Below are 16,426 nucleotides of genomic sequence, written 5' to 3'. Positions count from 1 at the left end.
ACCCCCAAGCCAGAGGCACCTCAGTTTAAGTTGTGCCCGGCCGGAGTCGGGTCACCGTTTAGTGCAGTGGGGAGCTGATTAGCAGCCCCTAAGCTTTATTTTTTCTAAAGGACAGAGTTTTTTATTTTTCCTTTGGATTCTTCAGAGCGGCAGCGTCAGACTGTCCATAGGACGTCTAAGCTGCCGCTCCGTCACCCCGCTGGCGCTGAGACGCCAGTACAGATCTGGGGATCTCAGCGGGACCCCAGAGTCTGTACTAGCCGGACTCTGCGGGCGCCCAGGACTGCTGCCGGATCCACGGGGAGCAGGTAAGGTCGCGGATCACCGCTTGCGGTGATCCGCGCATTTGAAATGCAGTCCTGTGCCTCCGGTCTCTGGGGACAGACCGGAGGCGCCGGCAGTGGCGGCGGGCCCCCCATACCCCGTGTGTCCACTAGACCACCAGGGACTTAGTGTTCGGTGCAGGGAGCCGGCGTCCCGGGGGTTAATAGCCGGCCAGGGGAGGAAGCTTTCCCTGTTACAGCGGCTCCTCCCCTCAGCTCAGCGCGCCTTTCAGTATCTATAGTCTGGCGTCGCTGAGCTGCTTCCTCCGTGAGCCACGCTTCTTCTGAGGTCTCCAGCGGCCATTTCTCTGTGGTGCAGCAGAAATCTCCGGAGATGGCAGTTGGCCCAGTCCCCCTGCGTACCTCACCACTAGGTCAGTGTACACAGCGCTGTAGCCTTCCCAGACACTGAATCTGGGTAAGTTGCATGCAGTGTAATAGTATATTATATGACATGTTTATGTATATATGTATATATCTGCATTGTATGTGACTTATGCTAGTGCTGACTGTCTGTATTCTCTCACCTGTCAGTGTATATCTATCCCTTTCCTTATCTGCCCTAATACAGCTGTACTTGGGGTGGTTCTGAGACCTCACATTTATATACTTGTTAATATTTGTGAGGTTTGTCACATACTGTTGCGTGCTGCACGTTGCCATATTTTGAGTGGAACTGTGTGTTGCATACGCTGAAAATGGGTCCCTGCAGCTAATTTTTAGTATCAGTCAGGACCAGTATAGCGCTGCTTGATCAAGAGCGTTATGCTGCACCCATTTTTACTATCCTGCAAGCCATGTGCTGCAGGTGTTAGTGCGGAGGATTTAACTCTTAAAGGGTTCTGTATGTGGCGTCATCGGGTGCCGACCCCTTTCACGACCCCCTTGGGCGGTTTGTTTTCTCGGGATCCTCTTAATTGCGGATCGCCGGGCGGGCCCCATTGTTGTACCTCACTTGGGGTTACTTCACCATACTACCCCTTTTTCATCTCAGGGTATCTCGCAGTTTCTTGCACTCTTCCCCAGTGACACAGACTACCGCTCCCTACAGGGGTTTTTCGAGTATATGAATTCCCCCTGGTGCCACAATAGTCTGTCATGCCCCTTGCAGGGATTACCACAACAGCCACACTGGGTGGATGTCGTTTTTCTATGAAACGCAAATTGGCGTGGTTGACGCCCTGTGGTTACTTCCCACTTGGCTCTACCGTGAACTGGATACTGTTTTGGGCTCTTTCCCTCTTACACGGGGGGAAGCCTATCTCAAGTATTATTATCCCTGCTTTGGGCTGGTGGCAGGTCCATTCTGGTTAGAGTGAATGTTGACCTGCACCTGTATCATACACCCTCAGTATGGCGTGCCTTCTGGTTCCCTGTTGCTGACTAGCGGGGGGATCGCACGGCGGGACTCTGGCTGTTGCCAGATATGAGGTATTACAACAGTGTTTGGTCTCCTGTCCCAAATTCCCTGAGGGTCATCATGAGCCCCTCCTGGGGTGGATGGGCATGTTACTCGTCTGATTACAGACGTTACTACGCCTCCCATTCCTGCGTGGTCGGATTCTTCTGATCCGTAGGTGGTAACTCTGCCTGAAATCAGTATACTCGCTTTCAGGGGTTGTTACCCATCCTACCATGGCTATAGCATGGTTGGTTAATACTATTACATACTGAGCTGATGCATTTGTAATGTTTTTTCCCCTCCAACACGTCTGGGGTTCAAATGTATTTGGTCGCTCTCGTAATATATGCAGTTGTCATAGGTGGACATGCCTATATTGGATACCAGCTCCTAACTTTCAGAGTTCCGGCTGCGACGGTATCCTCCGTAATACCCTATGGCTGCGCTCTGGGAATGCAGAGGTGCAGATACCATCTATAGGGTAGATCTTGTTGGGTCCTGACCTTGACAGTGGCAGTACAAATTTCCCGCCTTCAGCTATGCTCACTATAGGGCCTCAGACTATTAAGTCTTTTTGTCCTCTGGGTCAGCCTAAAGGTCTGTTTCTTCATAGACTGTCGGCCTTTACAAGGGCCGACATATCCAGTTCCGAGCAGGCCTGGACTGCCAGCCGATCCTGCTTCTGAACCTACGGATATATCGTCAGCCTGACGAGACAGGCCTACCACTGGGAGATGGCGATTTTCTTAGTTTGCCCGGTACTAGTGTCTAGTTGCCGCGGCTACGTGGGTAGGAGGGTACGCACTCTCTTTGCTCAGGCGGCCTATTTCCATGTGATGGTACTCAGGCCCTTATTCGGAACAGGGCCTTACAAATCCAGAAAGCTATACAGTTGTTGCGGTAAGCGGAGCTAATTGGGCCATCCCCACTTTCTCAGCGAGGGACTGGTTGTTCTGCTTTCTTTCTGGTGCGGTGGCTGAATGGTCCTCTTTGGCCTATTCTCTGTCTCATTTCCCTGAACCAGTTCCTAAAGCTACCTGGGCTCAGGAGGCAATCCCTATGCTCCATCATACTATGTTTGGAACCTGGGGACTTTATGGTATCACTGGAGATACAGACGCGTGCCTACGGGTACTTACAGAGACCTTACCTCAGCATGGACTGAGGTTTGCTGTATCACAGCACTTAGGATTTTTCGGGCTCTGCCTGTTGAGACTGCTCTCAGCCCCACAGGGGTTTACCAGCGTTTTGGATTTTCTCACAGTTCTTCTGTTCAGTATATCCCAATGCTCCTGTACCTGGATGGCCTCCTGCTCTTAGCAGGATCACCGGGGTACTTTACAGCCGGGTCAGGTTGACTGTGGCTTCTTCAGGGTGCAGACGTTTAATCAATGGGGAAAAAGTCCTCCCTGCATCCCTTTTTGGGTATTCTTCACCTAGGAGCCCTGCTGGATTCTCAGAATCTGAGAATTCTTCTGGCGTAAGACGGCATCTCCACTCTTCCATTAGGAGTACATGGATGTCTGCGCAGTCGACATATGTCTTTACACTCTGGGATGCATGGTCCACTATTCAGTGTCTGCCTTTGGAAGGGTGGAATGGGCTTAGTTCCATTCCAGGCCTTTCCATAATTGGCTTATCTCCAGATGGAACAAGTTTTTTCTGTCTGATCACTGTTCAAACGATGATGCTCTCCCCGGAGGCAAGTCGGTCCCTTTTCGGGTGACTATGGCCATCTCGTCCAGGTTATTCTTTGCTAAGGACAGTGTCTGGTTCGCATCCATTTCAGTGCAGTTGGATGTCTGTCGATTCCACCCTGTCAATTAACTTGTTGGAACTTTAGCCTGTCTTGGGCCTTCACTCTGGCATAGCCCTTGTTTCCCGGTGAACCTGAAAAAGTTCAGTCCGACAGGGTCAGAACAGTGGCTTTCTTTTTAGCAATACTGTTCGTTGGGTGGCAATGTCAGGTATGTCATACATTCGGACATTGTCTAAGGGTCTCCTCCCGACCATCTCGACAGTGTTCATTTCAGGTGCTCTCCATTGGGAAGCGGGAGTCCTCAGCCGTCACGACGTGCATCCAGGGGACTAGTCTCTTCCCCAAGAGAGGTTTCATCTCCTGGTTAGCAGGGGGGGGGGGGGGTCCTCCTGAGGTGACCCTCATGGCCTTCTGACTCTATCACACTATGGTGTTACAGTCCAACTCTGGGGATTCTGAAGCAACCTTCAGTGACTCTTTGTCGGTGAAGTGGTTCTTCCAATTTGCGTACCTGTGTTCTCCGGTCTCCATTCTTCCTCGAGGGAAGTGTTTCAATCGAGACGGAGATGCTTTCCTGCTGGTGGCTCCTGATTGCCCCAGATGTCAGGGGTACTTGGTTTTTCGGAGTCTCTCCATCGATACTCCATTCCTGATGCTTCACTGCCCAGACCTGTTGTCTCAGGGTCCTGGGGTTTGCCTTGGACCTGGGTAGTTTGTCTTTGACTGCGTCCCTACAGTGGTCTTACGGCTTCCCTGGCTTTGTCATCGTTGGAATGATTAGAGCACATGGATCAGCTTTTGCTGGGACCTACCCCAAACTGTGGCAGCCATAATTCTTATGGTATTATACCTGTCGATATGATCCTCTGGGGTCCAGGATTTCCAGATATTCGAGCATTCCTTCCGGCTGGCTTGGGTTTCACCCTCGGCCTGGCCTTCCTGACAGTGCGGATCTCTACACTGTCAGTATGATTAAGATATGGAATTGCTCCGCTCTGATATCCAGTTCATCCTTTGGAGTGTTTTCTGGATTATGCCTCCATTTGTCCTCCCTAGGGACTCCTTGGGAGTTAGTAGTGGTTCTTCGTTCCCTTCGGGGACAGTCGATGGAACCGCTGGTTGTGATAGCCATTACATGGTCTATTGCTTTGGCTTTCTCTCTTTCTCTCAGGGAGTTTATATCACCCAGGTGAGTGTCGGAATTGGGAGCGTTCTCATGTGGCTCCCTCTTCTGGAGGGCATCTTGTCAGGGTGTGAGTTGCTCTCACCCTGTGTTTCTTCTTAGTGATTTTTAGGTTCCATATTATTCTGGAACTTATGGTGAGGCCATTCAGTCCCCAGTCCTCTCGGCTGGTGTGGCCTCGTTGACTGTAGTCCGGCCTCTGTGGATTTATGTGATCCGTTAATCGGACTCCTTGTTGGTGGTCTGAAATTTCTGGTTTTAACAGGAAAGGATGGCCGGCCTATGGCCAAATGTTGGCTGGACGGCCTCGTATGTCTTCTTCAGGGGCCTACCCATGGGTAGGCCTTTCTGTTATTGATGCTTGTTTTTTCTCGGGCCATGTAACCCTCGTGGGTGGCTCGCTGTGGCGCCTTGGCTGTTTTGCCTTGCTAGATGGCCACGTGGTCTTCTGTCCACACCTTTTTAAGGTTCTAGGCATTGGTTTCCTTTGCCTCTCCAGATGCTTCCTTTTTGGCGGCGGATTCTCCTCTCAGCACAGGAGCGTCCCCTCCCTTGGTTGAACTGCTTTGGGACATCCCCAAGGTCAACCCTGTGGACCCCCTATGGACCCTGAAGTAGAAAACAAAGGTAAGTTCTTACCATATCTCTTGTTATCTCTGTTTCTACGAAGTCCATAGGGTCCACAGGGCGCCCGCCCTGACGCACCTGGCTTCGAATGGGCTGTGTGGCTGGTCACCGGTTTTCCGTCTCCCATTTCTGTGAGTATGGTTATCGAGTGTTCCAGTTTTCTCTCTCTTTTTCTCTCCTCCTCCGGCCTTTGGCTACTTACAAACTGAGGTGCCTCTGGCTTGGGGGTGGGGTTATAGGGAGAGTGGACCCAAGTGCATCCTGGGAGCTAAAAGCTTTAACTGCGTGGTGCCCGGATTTGGTTCCCAACCTATACCCCAAGGTCAACCCTGTGGACCCTATGGACTTCGTAGAAACAGAGATAACAAAGGTAAGTTCTTACCATATCTCTTGTTTTTCTCAGCACCGTGGCCTGTTCTAGATTCTCTATACAGACTATGATCAGGCGGGCGATACCTTTTGCCTGCTGTCTGATATATTTACAGCCCTTTTTGAATCTCTATAAACCACATCACCAATGACTTGACACCTGTCTTTGCCACCTGGCCACTCCTCAGACTATTGTATTGTGAGAGGATTATCATACAGCCATAAGATTGACAGGGAAAGTCCTGGAAAGTTAAAGGGATTGCGGAGAAAAGGTCTATTATGTTTCCTGGACAGCAAACGCCTGCAAGCAGTCTAACTAGTACAGAAACTAGATTAAAATGTATTGTCGTTATAGGACTTAAAGTAACACAATTATATACAAAGATAAATTAGAATGTGTTTGCCTATATAAGATGGCAGTACCCAGTCAGTGTGACGTACAAGCGAAGCACAGACTTTTGTTGTAGGAGCCAGAATTGTATTCTCTGTTCAACACGATTGTCCTCACCAGGTTCAAGAATTTGAGCATGTCAATGGGCGTTGGAGTATGCCAGAACTCGCCGAGTCTGAGGAGAACAAGAAAACCTCTCCCATTGACTCTCCCTCTCCAAAAACTCCCACCCCATCAACACCCGGGGACACACAGCCGAATACCCCAGCTCCAGCTGTAGCAAATGGTAAGTTTCATAGCCAACATCTCACAATCTAACTCAGAGTGGTCGTTACTGGACACCTCCTAGGATTTTAGAGCTTCTATAGGAATTTATGACCTGCCGTTCTCGTCCTGCTGATATGACAGATTGCCCCCCCTTTCCCTCCTATGAGTGCGGGGGGCCATGGCTGGACGTAGAGTAAGCCTGTCTGTTTAGGAGGGCTGCACACAGACGAGTGCTCTCCCTTAAAGGCTCGACAGGACATTGTAAAGCTGGATTAGGGAATCTTGTCTGGCGCTTGTACCGCTGTTTCTACTTCAGGGTCCATAGGGGGTCCACAGGGTTGACCTTGGGGGTATAGCTGGATCTGGATCCACGGGCACCACGCAGTTAAAGCTTTGCTGCTCCCAGGATGCACTTGGGTCCGTCCTCCTCTATACCCCGGCCACAGGCACCTCAGTTTTAGTTGGTGCCCGGCCGGAGTCGGGTCACCTGTCGCAGTGGGGCTGCAGGAGCAGCCCCTAAGCTTTATTTTAAAAGAGAAATTTTTTATTTTTTTCTTCTTTTTTTACACTGTTAGAGCGGCAGCATCAGACTGTCCTTTAGGACGTCCACGCTGCCGCTCCTTCTCCCCGCTGGCGCCGCGACGCCAGTACAGCTCTGGGGATCGCGGCGGGACCCCAGAGCCTGTACTAGCCGGGCTCTGGGGACTCCCTTGACTGCTGCCGGACGCGACGGGGATCAGGTAAGCCGCGGGTCGCCGCGTGCGGCGGCCCGCGGATACTTCAATGCAGTCAGGAGCCTCCGGTCTCTGGGGACAGACCGGAGGCGCTAGCGGCGGCGGCGGGCTCCCCCTCAATTGAGGAATACCCCGCGTGTCCGCTAGACCACCAGGGTATCAGGCTGGTAGCGGGACCGGCAACCCGGGGGTTAATTGCTAGCCAGGGGAGGCAGCCTTCCCTGTCTAGCGGCTCCTCCCCTCAGCTCAGCGCGCTTTTCAACTAGCAGTCTGGCGTCGCTGAGCTGCTCTTATCTTATGGCCACTCCTCCTCTGAGGTCTCCGGCGGCCATCTTTACTGGCACATCGCAGACTCCCAGGCGGTATCAAGTGGACCGGTCCCCCTGTGTACCTCTCCCCTGCTAAAGGACAGTGTACACAGCGCTATAGCCCTCCCAGACACTGAATCTGGGCGGTTGATTGTAGCGGAAGGTGCAGTGAGTATAACTTTTCTGCATTGTATGTGACTATTGCTAGTGCTGCCTGTCTGTGACTTATTCTCCTTTACTGTCAGCTTATACCTATCCCTTTCCTTCTCCTACGGCCCGGCAGGTGTGCGGGCGGTGCCAGCTGGTACCGGGCCCCTCCAACCCCCCTGTATCACAGGACCCTCCTTGGGCGATGTTTTCACAGGTGCTGGCGTCTATTGCGGACCGGTTATCGGTCCCTTCTAGGGCGTTACCGCAGCCCACCATCCCCCATTCCCCGAGGGTTCCACAAATGTTGCGGTCTTCCCCCGGGGCCCAGACTGTGGGTCCTTACTCGGGACTGCCTGTGTATGTGCAGTCTTCCCCAGGGTCGTGTCAGTCTGTAGTGCCTTTGCAGCCTCCGCCTTGGGTGGATGTTCTATCCAGCTCCGTACAGAGTCTGGCGGCTTCATCCTCGGCGTTTCAGTCCATGTTGCAAGGTGATGTGCCACCAAGGGTGTCTAAACGTCCGGTTGTGAGTTCACTAGCTGCGCAGTTGTCGGACTCGGAAGTGTCCTCAGATGATGGAGAAATCCATGAGGACTCTGACTCTGATGTCATGGGGCAGGAGGTGGAAGCTAAGTCTTCCATTAATGTTCCAGCCTTAGTTAGGGCGGTGCGGGCTATCCTACATGTTGAGGATGATGCGCCGGCTCCTAGGTCGAAGTTTCCTAATTTTAAAAAGGCCAAGGTGACCTCAACTGTGTTCCCCCTGTCTGATCAATTATCGGATCATATGGCGGCGGCCTGGCAATTACCTAGTAAGAGGTTCCATCCACAGAAGAGGTTGGCGGCGAACTATCCTTTTCCTGAAGCTCATTGCAGGAAATGGGAAACTCCGCCGGCGGTGGATTCCCACGTTACCCGCTTGATCAAAAGCGCGACGTTGCCATTGCCGTCTATCTCCTCTTTGAAGGATCCCACGGACAGGAAGGTGGAGACTTGTTTAAAGTCCATTTATTCTCTTTCCGGGGCGGTGGCTCGCCCGTCCATGGCTATCTCCTGGGTGGCTAAAGCCATTGAGGCATGGGCCAATGCCTTGGAGGATACCTTTCCTGATGAGGCTCCGGATATCCAGAGAGCGTTAGTGGGACAGATGCGGGATGCAGCTTCCTATATTGGGGAAGCGTCTTTGGATGCCAGCCTGCTCACTTCTAGGGTGTCGGCTGCAGCGGTATCTGCTCGGCGCTCCCTGTGGCTGAGGTCCTGGAGGGCTGATGCAGATTCAAAAAAGGGTCTGGAGGCCTTGCCTTTTAATGGTGATTTACTATTTGGTCCGGATTTGGACAGAATAGTGGATACTTTGGCTAAGTCCAAGTCGGCTTTTCTCCCTTCGGCCTCTGCGCCGGCTAAAGTGAGGAGCTCTGCCTTTCGGTCCTTTCGGGTTCAGGGTAAGGCCAAGGGCCAGTCCTTCCCGAGACATTCGGCGACCAAGGCCGCACCCAAGCCCAAGAAGCAAGCATGGAGTGCTCGACGCCCTTCTTCCAAGCAGGAGGATAAGCCTGCTGCCTGATGGGACGGGCCTCTCTCTGGGGGACCCCAGAGTGGGAGGCCGACTTCTCCAATTCGCCCAGTGTTGGCACAATACCACCACGGATGCCTGGGTTCGAGAAGTAGTCTCTCAGGGGTACGCCCTGTCTTTTCGGTTCAGGCCGCCCCACCAGTTTTTCTGTACGAGTCCTTCTCTGGACAAGACCAAAGCTGGTCAGATTCAGGTAGCTATAGAATCCTTGCTACAAGCAGGGGTCATTGTTCCCGTTCCGCAGTCTCAGCGCGGGACGGGCTACTATTCTACTCTGTTTCTGGTACAGAAACCCAATGGTTCTCATCGCCCTATCCTGAATTTGAAGTCTCTGAACAGATACCTCAGAGTTCCCAGGTTCAGGATGGAAACGTTACGTTCCATCATTCTGGCGATGGAACCCGGGGATTATATGGTCTCCCTCGATATCCAGGACGCCTATCTCCATGTGCCCATAGCACCGGCACATCAGCGGTATCTGAGGTTTGCTATCCTGAACCATCACTACCAATTTCGGGCGTTGCCTTTTGGCCTTTCCACGGCTCCGAGGGTGTTCACCAAGGTGATGGCGGTTATGGCTGCCCACCTTCGGGGTCTACGTCTGTTGCCATACCTGGACGATCTTCTGCTGCTGGCGAGCTCCCCGGAGGTGCTTCTTCGACATCTCCACCTGACCATTGCTTGTCTTCAAGCACACGGGTGGTTGATAAACTGGAAGAAGTCCTCCCTGATTCCATCACAGCGGATGGTTCATTTGGGAGCCCTGCTGGATTCTCGTCAGCAGCGGATTTTCCTGACTCCAGAGAAGGTCTCCTCCCTGCAGCTGCGGATACACAGTTGCCTGAGCAGTTGCCGCCTGTCGGTCCATTCAGCTATGAGAGTTCTGGGGTCCATGGTGTCGACATTCGACATGGTGGAATTTGCCCAGTTCCATTCCCGGCCCCTGCAGGCGCTGATTCTATCGGAATGGAACGGGTTACCTCACCGGATCCGCTCTCAGATGCTGGTGTTGTCCGCGGAGGTTCGGCAGTCTTTGGCTTGGTGGCTTCAGACGGTGCATCTGGTCGAGGGGCGCCCCTTTTGGATCCCGGACTGGGTCCTGCTCACGACGGATGCCAGTCTTCGGGGTTGGGGGGCAGTGACCGGCTCATTATCGCTTCAGGGTCGTTGGTCCGCGGAAGAAGCACTTCTCCCCATCAACATCCTGGAACTGCGGGCTGTGTACAGGGCCCTGCAGTCGTCCGGCCCCGCTCTTCACGGAAGGGCGGTTCAGGTGCAGTCCGACAACGCTACCACGGTGGCGTACATCAACCACCAAGGGGGAACTCGCAGTCGGGCAGCAATGTCGGAGGTGTCTCGCATTCTTGCTTGGGCGGAGTGTCACGTTCCAGCGATCTCGGCAGTCTTCATTCCCGGAGTCCTCAATTGGGAGGCGGACTTCCTCAGCCGTCACGATGTGCATCCCGGGGAATGGTCGCTTCACCCAGAGGTGTTTCAGCTACTCGTGGACAGGTGGGGGCTGCCGGAGCTGGACTTGATGGCCTCCCGTCACAATCACAAGTTGCCCGTTTACGGGTCAAGGACAAGAGACGCAGGCGCCTGTCTGGTAGACGCTCTGTCGGTGAAATGGACGTTTCACCTGGCGTATCTGTTTCCTCCGATATCCTTACTTCCTCGGGTTCTGCGGAAATTCAAGCAGGACGGCGGCACGCTCGTGCTGGTGGCTCCGGCGTGGCCCAGACGTCCTTGGTACTCCGATCTGAGGTGCCTCTCCATCGACGCTCCGTACCTTCTTCCTCAGCGTCGGGACCTGTTGTCTCAGGGGCCCTGCCTTTACCCGGATCTGGGTCGGCTGTCTTTGACGGCGTGGCTCTTGAGACAGCCGTCTTGAGGTCTAGGGGTTTCTCCAGTTCAGTGATTGGTACCATGCTTAGGGCACGCAAGCCTGCCTCCGCGCGGATTTACCACAGGGTGTGGCGCACTTATTTTCAGTGGTGTGAATCCAGAAACTATGATCCGCAGGTGTTCCGGGTTTCCAGAATCTTGGAATTTCTTCAATCGGGTTTGGACCTCGGCTTACGCCTGGCCTCTCTGAAGGTTCATGTGTCTGCTTTGTCCGTGTGGTTTCAGCGACGGATTGCTACACTGCCAGATGTTTACACCTTTTTCCAGGGTGTTCTCAGGATCCAGCCTCCCTTCGTGCCTCCGGTGGCTCCGTGGGACTTGACGGTGGTACTGAGGGTCTTGCAGGGTCCTCCTTTTGAGCCGCTTGAGTCGGTGGAGCTCAAGTGGCTGACGTTTAAGACCATTTTTCTCCTGGCAATTGCTTCGGCCAGGAGGGTTTCAGAATTGGGGGCGCTTTCCTGTCGCCCTCCTTTTCTGATTTTTCACCAGGACAGGGCAGTGCTCCGCACGAGTCCTGAGTTTTTGCCCAAAGTGGTTTCAAAGTTCCACATTAATCAGGAACTTGTTGTGCCAGCTTTTCAGTCACCTGATCTTTCTGCTGGTGAGGCTTCCTTGGATGTGGTCCGGGCACTTAGAATCTATGTGGACCGGACTGCTTCGGTTAGGAAGTCGGATTCTTTGTTTGTCCTCTTCGGTTTTCACAAGAGGGGTTGGCCTGCCAACAAGCAAACGTTAGCCCGTTGGCTTCGTTCAGTTATTTGTGAGGCTTATGCGCAGGAGGGTTTACCTGTGCCAGCCTCTGTTAAGGCTCATTCCACTCGTTCTGTGGGTCCCTCTTGGGCTGCTAGACGTGGCGCCTCCGCTGTTCAGCTGTGTAAGGCGGCTACTTGGTCTTCAATTCAGACGTTTTTGAGGTTTTATGCGTTTGACACATTCGCCTCTCAGGATGCATCCTTTGGGCGCCGGGTACTCCTTTCAGCACAGGAGCGTCCCCGCCCTTAGTTGAACTGCTTTGGGACATCCCCAAGGTCAACCCTGTGACCCCCTATGGACCCTGAAGTAGAAAACAAGAGATATGGTAAGAACTTACCTTTGTTATCTCTGTTTCTACGAAGTCCATAGGGTCCACAGGGCGCCCGCCCTGACGCACCTGGCTTCAAATGGGCTGTGTGGCTGGTCACCGGTTTTCCGTCTCCCATTTCTGTGAGTATGGTTTCTTGTGTGTTCCAGTCTTCCTTCTCTCTGTTTAGTCTCCTCCTCCGGCCTTAGCTGCTTACCAACTGAGGTGCCTGTGGCCGGGGCGGGGTATAGAGGAGGACGGACCCAAGTGCATCCTGGGAGCAGCAAAGCTTTAACTGCGTGGTGCCCGTGGATCCAGATCCAGCTATACCCCCAAGGTCAACCCTGTGGACCCTATGGACTTCGTAGAAACAGAGATAACAAAGGTAAGTTCTTACCATATCTCTTGTTTTTAATACTCCTTCTACTTCTCTACAGAAGAGGGTGTGAAAACTGAAGAAGGGCCGGTAAAGGAGGAAAGCGCAGAACCTGAAGTGAAACCTCCTGAGGAGAACAATGAGGTGAGTGTAGATAAATGCTTGTTCTCTCCACACATTTGCCTGTCCTTCAAACACTCCACTTAACTACCTCTGCTTTTTTTTTTTCCTTTCCCAAGAGCACCCCACCTGTACCAGAGTCCCGCTCTCCTCCGGTGGTTGCTCAGACTGAGGTGAAGCCTGAGGAGACGGAGACTCCCACTCAGGAGAAGCCTCCGGCAGCTGAGCCCCCCGTGGAGCCTGAACAGAAAGGTGAGGAAATAAGGTGACGGCAATGGATATTTACTATGGGTCCACCAGGCATCAGTCTAAGTCTCTTTCCTTCTCTTACAGCGGAGCCAGAGAAAGTGGATGAAGTGATCACTGTTGATGACAAGAAAGGTTAATGTTCCTGTCCTCTGCATCTGTCCTGTGCTCCATTCTGTGGCGCATGTTCCTCACACACCCGCTTTTTCTTCTAGATGAGGTCCAGCCAGTTCCATTACAGAATGGAGAAACGCCTAAAGAAGCCACGGAAGAGAAGATTAGGAAAGCTGCAGCCATCAAACAAAGATTCATGTTCAACATTGCCGATGGTGGCTTCACAGGTAACGCAGGGGGAGGCCTGGGTGATCTACACTTTTGCATAAATAAAGGAGGGATATGTAGACCATTCATTCCGAGAAGTGTGTTTTGGTGGAGCTAGGAGTCTCAACTTTACCTCCGCACAGCAACTAGAGAACTCGCATGGCTGTATTGTGGCACTCACTCTTTGCACTCTCTCCCACAGAGCTCCATTCCTTATGGCAAAACGAAGAGAGGGCCGCAACCGTTACCAAGAAGACGTATGAGATCTGGCACCGAAGGCACGATTATTGGCTTTTGTCCGGTATTATAAAGTATCCTTTGTCCTTACTGTGAAAGGGCTTCAGTGACCCTGCTTTGTGTACTCCTATATAGGCATTGAGCTCCGCACAATACAGGTGCAGATCTACAAGTGTTGGTGCACTTTTTGTATTTTTTTTTTTTTTTTTTCTTCCAACTGCCAGTTTAATTTTATTTTAGAATTTATTCGAATGAACGCCTCCTTTTTCTTTACACTTTTTTTTTTTTCTCTCTTCTATTTTACCCCTGGCTACCATATATAAGATAGATCCATGCTTTATATTGTATGGATTTGTGAGTCTCTTTTATTGCCTCTTATGCTGCTTCTTGAGCCATTGTTTTCTGTTTTTTACCTTTTTCAGAACATTTTTAGATTTAGTTTTTGTTTTTTTTTTTGTTTTTTTTAGTTTTTTCCAGTATATTTTGCATTGATAGCACAGTCTGGTACTCTATTCGGTAAACTGGCCTGGTGTTTGTGGTGAGGCAAACAGACCGTATAATATGCGCTATAAATGAAAAGCGTATCTGTGGGCATTATGCATTGTGTTAGATTTCCTGAGCGGCGCTCTCTCAGTCACGGCTATGCACGCTGGCAGGACATCCAGAACGACGTGCGATATGCCATCCTCAACGAACCCTTCAAAGGGGAAGTAAATCGGGGCAACTTCCTGGAGATCAAAAACAAGTTTCTAGCCCGGCGGTTTAAAGTAAGTCCGGCATTTCTGCCGCACAATTATATTGTTGCTTTCTCCTCCTTTTTAGCAATCCTGGGCCACACTCCAGAGTTACGTTCCATCAGCAGGGAGGCAGGGCGTGCTTCCCTCTGACCTTCCAGCCATAGTGTAATCCTCGTACTGTACGCAGAGGGACTGCTGAGCCTACGTTCCTTCCCCCTGGGAAGATGCTGCCGATAGTCACCCTGCTCTTTCTGTATAGCAATGAGCAGCCTACACCTCCCCACACTCTCCTATGAGTATGCTGGATAACCTCCCTTCCTATGGGTACAACTTGCTGATTCTCGGTCTGATCTTTCCCACACAGCTCCTTGAACAGGCACTTGTCATAGAGGAACAGCTGAGACGAGCTGCTTATCTCAACATGTCCGAAGACCCCTCCCACCCGTCCATGGCTCTGAACACGAGATTCGCAGAGGTGGAGTGTTTGGCAGAAAGTCACCAGCACTTATCTAAAGAGTCTATGGCAGGGAACAAGCCAGCAAATGCCGTTCTACACAAAGGTAGTGACTGTATCTACAGGTCTTGTTTCCATTAACTCCACCCTCCTCCTCCTCCTACACATGAGTCATTGAAGGGGTAGAGAGCCAATGTTTTGTGTTACATACTGAGCTGCTTGCGTGTAAAGCTGGCGCATGCTCTGAGATTAGCGCTCTGTTCCCTGCATTCTTATGCCCTCCTATGCTACCTGGGTGTGGTATAAAAGAATTGACAGTATCTAGAAATTAGGGGCCACCTCCAGCTGTTGTAGAACTACACATCCCAGCATGCCCTGCCACATTTTGGCCATGCTAAAACTGTTGCAGGGCATGCTGGGATTTGTAGTTCAACAGCTGCAGGGGAGCTTATTGCCCACCCCTGGTAGACATTCAGTCGGTCAACACCTGATGGTCGAGTCAAATGGTCGACACAGAAAAAGGTTGACGCTTTTTTTTATCATTTTAACTGTAACCCTCCCCCCTAGTACTTAACCATAACCTAAAATAATCCTGAACAAACATGTTGACCATTTGGTGTCAACCTATTGACGGTCTACCTAGACACTTGAGATCTTCCATCCGGATACCAGGCTTCCTTTGTAAATAAACCTGAAACGCCAAAATGTTGTTCTGATGAAACATGGGAGATGTTAGTGAGTTTCTGAGGATCGTTGTTTTTATTTGTTTGTTTTTAAGTAGGACCTGATTTCATCCCTTAGTGTAAGTAGGCTAGATCTCCTTTTCTATCACGTCTGCTTTTTTAACTGTATCATTCCATCTATCCCCGCAGTACTTAAGCAGTTGGAAGAACTGTTGAGTGATATGAAAGCAGATGTCACCCGTCTCCCAGCTACCATCGCCCGAATTCCACCCGTGGCTGTTCGACTCCAGATGTCAGAGCGGAACATATTGAGCCGACTGGCAAGCCGAGGAGGTGAACCCCAACCCCAGCAGGTGAGTTCCTACCAAATCCTTGTAATAGTACTTTAAATACAAAATGCTGGTGGTTCAGTTGGACGCTCCTATTACCAGGCATCTGTCTAACAAAGTTTTTCTCTTTTTTTTTTCAGCAGTTGGCTCAGCAATAACAATCCCCCTCCTCTGGTCAGGAGGACAAAGCATCCACCCACCCCAAACATTCCCAAGTAAGCGCAGAGGGCCCAGGGAAGGGCACCGTACAACATCCAGGGAAAAGACTCGGCAGAGTGGAAACCGCACTCCCGGAACATTATTTGTGGGGTCACGGGAATCCTGCAAGGTGTCGCTGTGACCTCAAAAGAGTGAAGGATGATCCTATGGTGCTGCTGCTTCATAATGAGGTCCGCCCCTCCATCGGGGGGGTTCAGGGTCACATCGAGTACCCCAAAGGCCAGAAACTCACCCTGTGCACAGGAGCAAATTGCATCCTGGAATCAGAAGGAAATACTTTTTTTTTTTGTTTTGTCTTTAATTTTATTTGCTCCAATCCCCTCACACTGCCCGAGGGGGGCAGGAGGGGTGTCACCCAGGACAGACACCCTACCTCCATTCTTTTTAATACAGAACGCGTTGTCGTATAATAAAACACAAAAATACTAACTGAGACTCTTCCTGAGTTCTGTATGGTGCCTTGGTCCATGTCGGGGAGATTGTACTCCGTTATTGCAAATGTAGGCCTGCATTTGGCTCCTCTTATGTTGAATATAGTTGTATAGTGAAGATCGCCATTTTGTGGGCAGAACCAGCCAACCTGCCTCATGGCCCCATTGATGTCATTAATTCCTAATGGATATTCTGCATTCTTGGGAATATTGATCCATTTTACA

The 16,426-nt window shown here is 51.5% G+C and overlaps 1 protein-coding gene and 1 non-coding gene across 9 annotated transcripts in view; both read left to right on the top strand.

The window, feature by feature from the left end:
- CHD4 (chromodomain helicase DNA binding protein 4) overlaps positions 1 to 16,199 on the top strand; it is a 39,146-nt gene extending 22,947 nt beyond the window's left edge. For 4 of the 8 annotated variants that reach the window (XM_088480916.1, XM_088480914.1, XM_088480911.1 and 1 more), the window contains exons 31-40: positions 6,175 to 6,340; positions 12,486 to 12,568; positions 12,664 to 12,796; positions 12,878 to 12,925; positions 13,006 to 13,131; positions 13,314 to 13,422; positions 13,983 to 14,115; positions 14,450 to 14,648; positions 15,412 to 15,575; positions 15,692 to 16,199. In XM_088480916.1, the coding sequence (XP_088337042.1) occupies positions 6,175 to 6,340; positions 12,486 to 12,568; positions 12,664 to 12,796; positions 12,878 to 12,925; positions 13,006 to 13,131; positions 13,314 to 13,422; positions 13,983 to 14,115; positions 14,450 to 14,648; positions 15,412 to 15,575; positions 15,692 to 15,709 (1,179 nt within the window). In that variant the 3' untranslated portion in view covers positions 15,710 to 16,199. The remainder of the gene's footprint in view (positions 1 to 6,174; positions 6,341 to 12,485; positions 12,569 to 12,663; positions 12,797 to 12,877; positions 12,926 to 13,005; positions 13,132 to 13,313; positions 13,423 to 13,982; positions 14,116 to 14,449; positions 14,649 to 15,411; positions 15,576 to 15,691) is intronic. The other 4 variants (XM_088480918.1, XM_088480913.1, XM_088480917.1 and 1 more) reach the window with 2 other exon arrangements.
- On the top strand, positions 6,443 to 6,582 carry LOC148514794 (small Cajal body-specific RNA 11). The gene has a single exon (XR_015879460.1).
- Positions 16,200 to 16,426: the final 227 nt, after the last annotated feature.

This window comes from Taudactylus pleione, unplaced genomic scaffold, assembly GCF_031769625.1.
Source record: "Taudactylus pleione unplaced genomic scaffold, aTauple2 ptg000258l, whole genome shotgun sequence".
Taxonomy (NCBI): Eukaryota; Metazoa; Chordata; class Amphibia; order Anura; family Myobatrachidae; genus Taudactylus; species Taudactylus pleione.
Note: the sequence above shows the minus strand (reverse complement) of the source record. Positions and strands in the feature narration are given on the sequence as shown.